Source organism: Pyxicephalus adspersus, chromosome 10 (genome assembly GCF_032062135.1).
Source record: "Pyxicephalus adspersus chromosome 10, UCB_Pads_2.0, whole genome shotgun sequence".
Taxonomy (NCBI): domain Eukaryota; kingdom Metazoa; phylum Chordata; class Amphibia; order Anura; family Pyxicephalidae; genus Pyxicephalus; species Pyxicephalus adspersus.
In genome coordinates this window covers 8,807,131-8,818,560 of record NC_092867.1, presented here as the reverse complement: position 1 = coordinate 8,818,560, position 11,430 = coordinate 8,807,131, and the positions used below count along the sequence as shown (strand labels likewise).

Genomic DNA, 11,430 nt, shown 5'->3' with positions numbered 1-11,430 from the left:
TGTTCTGTACTAGATGCTGTTGTTCCCCGTTCCTCTTTATCATATTGCTCTATACTTGAATTTTCATTGCACATTATTGCCACGTTGGTGATCAGTTTGGCCTGTGCTTTTCCTTCCAGCACAAAGCCATCATCATCAACGCCTATTGTCATGCTGCATCACTGAACATCTTCACAGCCTGTTTTGTTGGCCGCTCCACGTCTGCACATCCCTTCCTTTTCTGATCATCATTGCGGGAATGACAAGAGCTCTGGTTTTATGTGTCAGGAAAGCTTTTTCCTCTGTGTCCTTCTGCTGCATTTCTCTATCAGATCACCGCCCCCTCCTGTGTGTTCTTCATTCTACTTAAAACAGGTCACTGGACACAGTTTTGCTCTAATTCTTTCAATCTTCCCCAAACCCTCTCCTGCCAAATGCATGCCAGCAGCACATCGCTGTACTGTCTCCTGTGACACGCATAAGTTCAAATTTAAACAGGACCAGAAGAATTTTAAATCCACCTTGGGACATTCAGCATTTTTATTCATGACCCGTCGTGATGTGAAAACATCTCTTCATAAGGACGACTACAGCTAGCTTTGGGCACTGGAGGACGGTCATGTAGCATGCAAGCTGGGCTCCCTTATTTATATTACTAGAGATAGGCGCGGAGCTATACATTTCGTTAAAGTAGGATTAACTGGTGAAGCTTGCACATCTATAGAAAAAAAAGACAGCAGTCCTTGTATGGAAGCAGCAGCCTCTCTGCAGCATTCCACTATGCCCCTTATAAGTCATGCCGGAGTTCTTTCTATGAAACCACTATGAATATGATTTATAGGGGTTGTCTTGGACCGCTTTGCTTTGGATGAAGGTGAGATACATCCAAAGATCTATATTGTGCAAGTTCGGAGACTTTCCTACAGTGTTAGGTGCTGGCTCACCCCTTATGGTCCCTGAACTTCCCTATTGGTTAGCTGACAATGGAAAGGTGGACTAGGTCCAACTCCAGGTCTTCACTTTGCTATAAGCCATGGAGAACCGTATACCGTCATGATGGTGATGGACCATCCATCACCAAGCACTCTTCTATAGCCAGGGTTGCTATTAGGGTAGGGCAAACTAGACAAATGCCATGGCTTCTGCTTTCTCTATGGCCCTAATTGACAGTATGCCAGGAGTGCTGGGAGCTGGAATGCTGTGCAGTTGGGGCTTCATATTTGCCCAGGGGCCCATTTTCTAAAATCCCTACCCATAGATTGAGCAGGTCATGTCCTCATATATGCATTCATTGACATATCTGGGTATTACAAGGGGCATCTACGCCATGATGACCCATAAGAGCTGCCTCATCAAATTATGATAATTCATAACCTGGGTGATTCAACAAACCTGGAACAGATTTCTTAAAATCATATGCTATTAGTTGGTGAATGTTTTCAATCCTTGACCTGTGTTGCTTGATCACCCAGGTTCTCTCATGATAGTCTATCACAGTGGTGGGCAAATTTTTGGACTCAGGGGCCACAATCTGAAAAAAAATCTGACAGAGGGGCCAGGGCGATGGGAAAGTGGGCGGGGGTATGCCATCATGACACCATTGAACGTGACATCATGATGGCATAACCCCCCCCCCCAGATCTGAGCCTGCGATGGGAGAGTCACTACATACAACCCGCCCACTCTCCCATGGCAGGCTCAGATCCGGGGGACGTGTCCTGTGGCTCTGGGCGGTGCGTCCCCCCCAGAGGGGTTCTTTCTCCTGACCCTGCTCAAGGTGGAACCAGCCAGGGCCAGAGAAACATCCCTATTGGGCCGTATGCGGCCCGCGTGCCGTAGTTTGCCCATGTCTGGTCTCTCCAGTCTTGGAGAGCTTTATCAATCTGGCCTAGTGTGCTTTGCAGACAGAAGCAATCATTCCCTCAGTTTCTTTTAAACCAACAATCAGATTGCAACATTGTAACTTTGTAGCAAGTCATAAAGTGAGAGGCTGCAGGCTCATCAAGGGTACAGTCAGGGTACAGGCCATGGATGATACCCGAACAAAAATGGAGCCGTCTTTCTGCAAAGAAAAGCTTTTGCTTTATATAGCTAATCACAAATACACTGAACAAAAAAATAAATATTAGGTCCACTTCAATATATTGCCAGAATTATCACATTATCATCCCTATTCTTCATCAGCATTCCCTAGGCACCGCTGTCCTCTAAACGGCGGCTTCTAATTGGCCGCCTTTGGCTATTGCACCTTGCTTGGTTGCCCTTAGCCCCGGCTTTCTGTCTATACCTCCGTTTTAATGGCACCAATGACAAAAAGCAAATGCCATCCAGTTTGATGACACGTTGACGGATTAATGTAACTGCATTTCTCTTGTTTCTATAATTGCTCTCATGAGCAGGAGGAGGCGGCTGCGGCGGTGGCGGTTGGTTGGTGAGGGTGGGGGGGACATTGGCAGAGGTTGTCATTGGTCTGCAGCAGAAAGCTCACCTCTGAGCTGTTCCTTGTCTCTCAAAGAAGCTGCGGGGGGAGTCACAAACTGATTAGCTCTGCCTTTCCCGATGAGATATCTGGGCTGAGGGCGCCTTTAGGGAGTTCTCATGGTGGCTGACTAACTAAAGCGAGGCCAAGTGCAGATGTTGGCAGTTATCAGTCCAGCCAGTTTCTTGTACACGCCGGTCCTATGCAGTCTGTGCAGGAATGTCGTGTTTTCAGCCGCTCCTGCACAAGCAGCCATTTCTGTAGCCGGAGCTCCTCAAATATGTAGCCATGGAAGAGTCAGATTTCAAGAGTTTAGGAACTCGGAAGTTCACTGACTCATTTGTTTTTTTTTTTTTAAAAAAAGGATCAGTAATAATAGCAAAAACTTTTATCGGCCGTTTTGCACAGAATGCAGGGGTAGAGGCTTTGGAATATTATTGTTACATAGAATTTATATAGCGCCATCATATTACGCAGCGCTGTACAAACTCCATAGTCATGTCACTAGCTGTCTCTCAAAGGAGCTCACAATCTAATGTCCCTACTATAGTCATATGTCAGTAATACAATCTAAGGTCAATTTTTTGAGGAAGCCATTTAACCTAACTGCATAGTTTTGTAATGTGAAAGGAAACTGGGGTACCCCGGGAAATTCACACAAACACGGGGAGAACCTGCAAACTCCATGCAGCTAGTGTTCTGGCTGGGATTCGAACCTGGGACCAATCACTGCAAAAGCCAGAGTGCTAACCTCTGAGCCACTGGAATGGAATGGCAATATTATTATTATTATTATTATTATTATAATAATAATAATTAAAAAAAAAATAATATATATTTATATAGCGCAGTTGTAAATGACAGATAGTAACACAGGAGGAGGAGAGGACCCTGCCCGAAGAGGTACAATGGTACAAGGTATCAACAGCAAAAAGAATAATTGGTTTGAGTTCACGCCATTGAAAAACAGTTTGGACTATAAAATACAAGCAAATGCACAGATAAAATACTTATATGTCAACTGAAGTCTCTGATAAATCTTCATATTCATATAAAACAAAAAAATCACAGCTCTGTAACTTTTAACACCCCGTATTTTTTAATTGCAAGCAGTGTAAGTATCTGAATTTGACATCGAACATCTGTACAGCAGACCTAAATGGCGTGAGAAAAAAGCAGCACAATCAATTGTAAAGAAGCATGCTAATAGGAGGAGAGAGCAGAGTGACCGGTGGGATTATCATTGTGCTGCTTCTGTTTTCACCAGCCAGTCACAAGACAACCCAGGCTAAATGAAAGTGGGTTACATAATGTTGGCTATAGAAGGCTAAAAAAGTATTGTGGGGGAAATTTCTGTTTTGGGAAATTTTTTCAGTGTGGGGGTAAGAGAAGAGAACCAGAAGAGCAGGACAAATCTGACAGGGGTTCCAACACTTGCCCACATCAAGTTAGGTGGATATACCCTTTAAATGATACAAATTTAATCTACATTAACAACTGTGGTGTCGGTGAGAAAGGATTGCCCCACTTTCAAAAACCCTTTTTTTGCCTTAGCGGTCGCGTGACCGCTGTCTGAGCCTGAGGGGGGGCGAGCATGTCAGTTCCAGCCATGTCACTTCTGTCATTGTCACCCAATCTCCTCAAATAACCCCTTGGTCCTCCTCAGGGCCAATTTTAGGGTAAGGTAAATGGACAATTGCCCAGGGTTTCCACTTTCTCCTTGTTGACAGAAGAGCATGGGTACAGGGTGTAGGGAGCTGTGCATTGGGGTACAGAAATGAAAGCGAGAGATTTACTTTTGCTAGAAATATATGGAGGGTACACTTCAAAATTCAGGGAGGGCAAAAAAAAAATAGCTATGCGTTTTCTGCCTTAGTAATAATTTCTACCTCCATTTATAAGTCAAATCAGTCCCCAGAAATCCTTTCTGTCCTTAGCAGAGAACTGCCAATCTTTAATGCCTGTGGCTACAATTCATGCTGCATTCAGAATGTCTGCATTTGTAGCCACCCTATTGTGTTGTACAAAGCCAAAGCTGACATTGCTGAAGCTGTGCTGCCCTCTGGTGTTAGAAAAAAAATCACCTGCAGCCTCTATACAGACTGACTGCATGAATTTTTTTGCACTGGATGCAAAAAGTTTTTTGAAAAAAAATTACATAATCGAGGGATTTTTTTTTAATTCTAAAAGTGAACTGGGACTTTCCAAAAAGGGAAATTCCCTAACCCAACACTATAGGGGTTATTCACAGGCCTATTCACATAGATGGCGAGCACATGGTTGCAAGGCAGTTGCTACCCCATGCCGCTTATCGGTGAAACCTTTTTAATAAGTGATGGCAATCAGAGCTAAATTCTCCGGGCATTAGAGAATTCTTATTACCTAAAATGCAACCAGTATGACGTTTATATATTACCATTCACAATATTCTTTACAACACATACATCTGTTTGTTTTTCCAAACAGACAGAGCCATCTTCCAGTATCAGCATCCACTTTCTGAATGACCTGCATACATGAAATCCCACAGATTCCACCTTTCATTTGCTACAAAGTTACAATTCTCAATCTGATCACTGAGGAAGAGGAGATTGAGGAAATTCTTTTCTGCCTGCAGCAGAATGATGACATCATCTCAGCCTAGGCAAAGTCACTGGACTTTAGTTTAAGGATGTGTTTAAATAGGTTGGAGCATTTGTAAAAATTATACCGACAAATTGTTTTTTTTTTATTCAGACTTCTAAAAAGTTAATTTTAATAACTGTTGAAATAATATCAATTTTCTAAGTGAGTCATCTGACATTGCATTGTGTGAAGAAGCAGTAAAACACAACCATTGTTTACTGCTACAAAGCAAGAAGTACACGTAGTCCCCGGGTTACATACAAGATAGGCACTGTAGGTTTGTTCTTAAGTTGAATTTGTATGTAAGTCGGAATTGGTACATTATTTTAATAAATGCAATTAGGACAGATGTTTGTCTCAACATATTATTAGGCAGCATGGTGTCAGTTACTGTATACAATCCTCACTGTGAGCTAATCACAAACAAAGCAAGAAAAAAAAACTTTATGGAGCCTTTATAGAACTTTATAGAACTTTATAGACATTCATTAACTGCTGGAGCAAGCTGGGCTTTGGTATGCAAAAACAAACAACTGCAGAGTCTTGGTCATTAAAGAGTTACAAGAGGCTGCAGAAAGAGCTCACCCCCTAAGATCACCCACAACCTCAGCTGTGTTTACCAAAAGATTTCTTCTGCAAGTCATGCAAACAAACCCCTCCGCCCTCATCAAACCTCCATCCTGCACACAAGCGAGCAGGGAAGTCTTGTTGGTATCTAGGAGGCGTCCGTATGTTGGATGTCCTTAACTCGGGGGCTACCTGTAGTAGAATGTACAAGGCTATCTATCTATCTATTCTCTATCTATCTATCTATCTATATATTTTTATATATATATATATATATATATATATATATATATACATCCATCTATCTATACAAACTATACAAAAACAATAAAAATAATCAATGAAAATTTGTACTTTGTCCCTAATATGTCCCAAAAACATTTCCACAAACTATGAATTCCCTATAAACCTCATGTTCCTAATTAAAAAAAACGACCATCTTCTGCTCCAGCAAAGTCACTTTGCTGCATCGCACATGAAACCTTTTCCCAGCATCGCTCAAAAGAAAATCCCTTTTAATCATGAGATGATAAACATGTCCCACATCACCCCCGAAATACAATGAGGTCCAATTGACGTCTTTCCCCCACCACCACCCCCAGCTTATTTTGTTTATTTTTTGGCATGGCGCACTTTGGGCCACCATCACCCTGCCAAGACCCCCACTAAACGCAGACCACCGCGCGCCTCCTCTACCTTCCGTCAGGAGATGCCATCAGAACAGGCTTGGATGGCGCCCAAACCTCCATTAATTTGCTGCCTCCTTATAAACTAGATGTCTGTTTCTCAAGTACGCCTTTGTGACAAAAGCCAGAAATCTTTTTGTTATTTTTTTTTATTATTCGCCGATCCCTGAAATGACTGTATTTTATCTCTAATGGAGCTTTTTTTTTTTTTTTGCATGCAGGCTGTCTATCAGTCTAGAGCGCAGTATGGAAGTGAGCGGAGCAGTGTCTGATGCAGTATGCTTGGTATCATTGCAGGACACCCACGTCCACTTCTGTCTGCCTGCCACCATCTCCACGCCTTGGCTTATCAAAAAACAAGGGGTCTGTTGTAATGGGGTCTGTAATGGGGTCTGTAATCCCCCCTTCCTGGCTATTTTGCTTGTTGACATTATATATATAGATCTGCGTCACATGCTTGTTATTCAGCGCACTCTATTTTCCGCTCTCTCTCTCTCTCTCTGTCTCTCTCTCTCTCCCTTCTCTCTCCTCTCTCTTTTACTCAGGTCACTTTGACAAGCTCACTCTCCTCCCACTAGCATTGCAATTAGCATATTAATAAACCACAGTACTGCCAGCAGAGAGAGAGACATACACACACAGCACACATACAGAGACAGAATAAAATTCCTTCTGCCTGCTTCCTCTGAGGCCCAATTTCTGGCTTTTAGGGGGGCTTGTTTTTTTGTTCTCCGAGATTCCACAAGGGCATTTTATGCCAGGAGCCCTAGCCGTGGCCATCCAGTACCTTCTCTGTTTAAGACCAGGCATGTGAAGATGTCAGTGGGCTGCGCATGTCCTGGTAAGTGGCTTTTCTTTTTCTTTTTTTACCCCCCCCCCCTTTCCCCATTGATTAACTCGGAATCAATTAGCTAAAACGTTAAAGTCGCCTTTGCTGCAGAGAAACGGGGGGCCTGTGCTTGTATTTTTTTTTTTTTTTGCGTCAAGTCCCTGTATGTCGTTGCAGAAACAAAAGTACCTGTGTGTTAAATTTTACCTTGAAGTGGGGGTGGTGATGGGGGAGGTGGGGATGAAATAAAAATCCCAGAGTTCCTAAATGCGAACCAATCAGAAGTGCCTGTGGACTTTTGACCTTAGGTCACAGAGTCGACGGGCTGTAGAGAACGTTGATCCAAAAATTGGGGGAAAAAATGTAGTTGCTCAATACCGCCTGGGCTGACGAGTCGTGAATGACGGTGGGAATAATGTTGTTTTTTGTGAAACTGTAAAATGCATTTTGGTGTTCCTTTCCCCTGAATACCGTGCCCCAACAGGGGTTACTAAAGGTTGTTGTGTTTCCTGCGGCCAGTGAAAGACCCATTTTGGACCGATACGCTTGTACATTCCCTTGATCTTGTCTCATTCTTGGTTAACTCTTACCGAGCTGATCTGGAAAGGAAAATATGAAGCTGCCTGTTGATCCCTACATTGTCAGAACCCTAAAATATCCATAGTCGGGTTATGCCTTGGCAGTGGAATTTTTGGGGGTACCGCTTGGGTTACAGAAAGACGCTGGAGTTGTTGTAGACTTAGGCAGAGATTGTACGGCTGTTCATCTATCTGGATGTGTTTAGCAAGGACACCTTTGCAGCGCTCACATCCGCAGGGACTCATTATCAACGTCTAAGACGAGGAAACATTAGGACTCCATTTAACCCAGTGGCTGCCGGATTCTCCAAGGACTTCACCAGGGAATTCTCTCAGGAATTCTTTTTTCCCTTTGCTAGGCAACGTGCCTTGAAAAATTTTGTTTTTGTATTCATTGTTTTTTTTTTTTGTTCAGCATCGACTATTATTTGACTACACGGTTAGACGTTTCCCTGGCATGGTACCACACACCTGTTAGAGATAAATGGTCAGATTTGGTGACACATCAGCATCATTTTGTCCCCCGTGGATTGGCTTAGTTCAGGTTGAATAGTTTATATATTGCATAGCTGAAAGGACACACCTCCAAATTATAGTGTCCGGGTCCACAAAGTCCGTCTGAGTGGTCTAGAATTACAGGAAGCCAACGTAAACATTAAATTCGAGAACATACTGATGTTATTAAATGACTGAATAAAGGGAATTCCCCTGTGGTACACTTTGTATGGCCAAAAGTTTTGGAACATCTGACCATGACCCCTACAATATCCAAAATGTGGCATTCGGGTGCACAAAGTCTGAGTGGGTGAGAGGAAACTAACATATGATAGAATTTGGATACTTGTAGCTGTGTTTAGTTGATGATTTACAAATAATGACTGCATAACTTTTTTTTAAACTTTGACCTTTTTAACATGGTGGAACCCGTTAAATAACTTTTGGGAGTTAAGGAAACCCTTCCATAATTCCTATATCCACAGCTCACAGTACATTAGTGTGGTGGTCAGTGGGAAGAATTCCTCATACATTGCCGCCCATTGGGAAGAATGTCACCCAAAAAGATCATTGATGGGGCACAAGGTGCTCATTGTTTAAAGAACCCAGAGGAACCTCTGGGGGAACTCTGGTTGAGAAACACTGAAATATATTATATCACCAATAAAGTTGTCAAGCATCTGACCATTTTATGGCCAAAACTATGTGGACCCCTGACCAAAACGTAGGTTCAGCCTAAGGGTAATGATTGGTGGCGGAAGGATGACACCACGTTCTCTGCTAAAGCATACAGTGGTGTCACCTTTTCACTTATAGCTGCTAGTTAGGTAAAAGAAAAGCAGACAACTCAGCTTTGCTCACTCTGCTCTCTCCTTCTTTTCATTCTCTTTTTACGATTAAGGGGCCACAGCATGCTTGGAAAGTACAAGAGTATTGCTCATGAATTGCCAGGTGGGAATACAGGGATGCATTATTGTGTAGTAACAGAACCGCACCATAACTGTTTTGTAAAATTCATTATGATGTGTTAAGTTCACACCCAAGAAGCTGTCTGACACCTTCCACACACAGAGAGCTTAGGCCAGGAGTGTTTTTTTATGTAAGGCGGATTAACTGAATATATTAAGTGATTGCAGGCTTTATTGCAGCTGTGTGTGTGTTCCTAAAATTCTGAGTTGAGCGAATTTATGATGACTAAGTGTATAATCTTAATTTATTATGGCCATGGCAATTTGTTTTCATACAAATGATGTGTAAAAATAGTATGCAGTCTTTTATCCATCCATCAGGTGGTGCTGTTGTTTCCTTTTTTACTATTCTCTTGCATCTCCTTACCCCTGATGTTAAAAAAGTAAAAAATGAAAAAAATGATTTGTTTTGTGTCTTAATGATGTCCTGATGATACATTCCTCTCATCTGTTATGTGTTCAGTCATTCCCCATAACTTCCTTATATCCTTATACCATAACTTCCATATATTCACATCCTTCATGCCTGTGGCTACAATTCATGCTCCATTTGGAACGTCTGTATTTGTACTCACTCCATTGTGCTGTAGAAAGCTCAGACTATGGGCCTGATTTATGAAAGCTCTCCAAGACTGGCAAAGATATACTATCATGGGAGAACCTGTGTGATCCAGCAAGCCAGGAAAAGTTATGGCCCAAGATTGAAAACATTTGCCAAAAAATAGCAAATGCTTTTAAGAAACCCATTCAAGGTTTTTTGGATCACCCAGGTTCACCCATGATAATCTATGTTCTCCAGGGTTGACTGCTTTATAAAATCGGGCCCTATAAGTGTCCCCAGCCACATATTAATGATATGCAGCGGGACATGGAGTTTTTCTATTGGCAGATAGGCAGGAAGCTGCCATTGCAGCCGCTTTGCTGCCCTCTAGTGTTTAGACAGACATAGAGAAAACCACCAGCAACCTCTACAGAGACCAGCTGCATGGGAAGACTGTGACTGTAGATCTTGTTTAACGTATTTTTAAACCCAAATATTGAATAGCATTATTATGGTTTATAATAATTCAATAGTGACTGGGGAAAAATTCACTTCATGCAATGCAATAATAATAATAAAAAAATACATTGCTTCCTGTAATCTGATGTCTATGCAGCATTGATCACATGTTATTAAGCTAGTAGGAGCATTGTTGGTGTTTACAGTTATTAAAGACTACAGAAACTCTTGTATAGTGGGTTGGAGAGAGAATTAACCAATGGGTAGTACTAATAAAGAAAATGTTGCATCCTTTTGTATTTTTTTATATTGCATATATTGGGTTTATCTTTGGTCGCATGGGCTGTAATAAAATGTAAAATAGAGGCTGACAATCTAAAAGCAAATAGCTTTTGCTGTGCAAGTTTTTTTTGATAATACTGTGCAAAACCAGCGTAATGTTTGGACCCTGTTGTAATATTTATAACCGTGAAAATATATTTTCCATTGAAGCAGGAATCGGTACTTTAAATAAAATATAAAATCCCATTCTTCACACAAGAAGCCCACAATCATATATGAGTAACATATTTTTAATGTGTTGTTAGTTTAAAAAACATTTTGCATGTGCATTTTGTGGTGAGGCTATTGGTGGTTTCACTTTTTCAAGCTGACCACTAGGGGGCAGCAGAGTGGTTGCAATGTCAGCTTCTTGCCTATAGGAAAACTTCCTATAAGAAAACTGTCCCATAATTCCTTGCACCATGTATCATGAATGGGGGTTGTGACACTTGTAGCTCTCTACACTGGGGTGGGTACAATTCATGCTCCATTCAGATTTTCTGCATTTGTAGCCACCTCATTCTGCTGTATAGAGCTGAAACTACAAGTCTGCCCCCCACATCCATGATGCAAGAAATAATAGGAAATGGAGTTTTTGGCTCTACTGCCCTCTAGTGTTAAGCCAAAAATCGTGAAAATGACCAGCACCTTTATACAGGCTGGCTGCACAAATGATCATGTTAAAAAAGTGAGAACATATTTTTAAACAGATATGCAGATATAGTCTATTTATGCACATATATTCACAGGGACAGGGAACAAATATTACCTAACCTACTGTGCCTTGTTCTGTTTTATGTGGATGTAGCCATCCTGGTAGAAACATTGGCTTGGCTTCCTCAAGTCAGGGCTGCCCCTACGCCAACCTGATAACTGATTGAGGAAAAGCGGAGTAAGCTGATA

General features: G+C 41.9%; 1 protein-coding gene across 3 annotated transcripts in view; it reads left to right on the top strand.

The window, feature by feature from the left end:
* The first annotated feature begins 6,759 nt into the window (after positions 1 to 6,759).
* Positions 6,760 to 11,430, top strand: part of LDB1 (LIM domain binding 1) — a 95,683-nt gene continuing 91,012 nt past the window's right edge. Inside the window, exon 1 of one of the 3 annotated variants that reach the window (XM_072424438.1) lies at positions 6,760 to 7,177. In XM_072424438.1, coding sequence (XP_072280539.1) covers positions 7,153 to 7,177 — 25 coding nt within the window. In that variant the 5' untranslated portion in view covers positions 6,760 to 7,152. The remainder of the gene's footprint in view (positions 7,178 to 11,430) is intronic. The other 2 variants (XM_072424437.1, XM_072424436.1) reach the window with 2 other exon arrangements.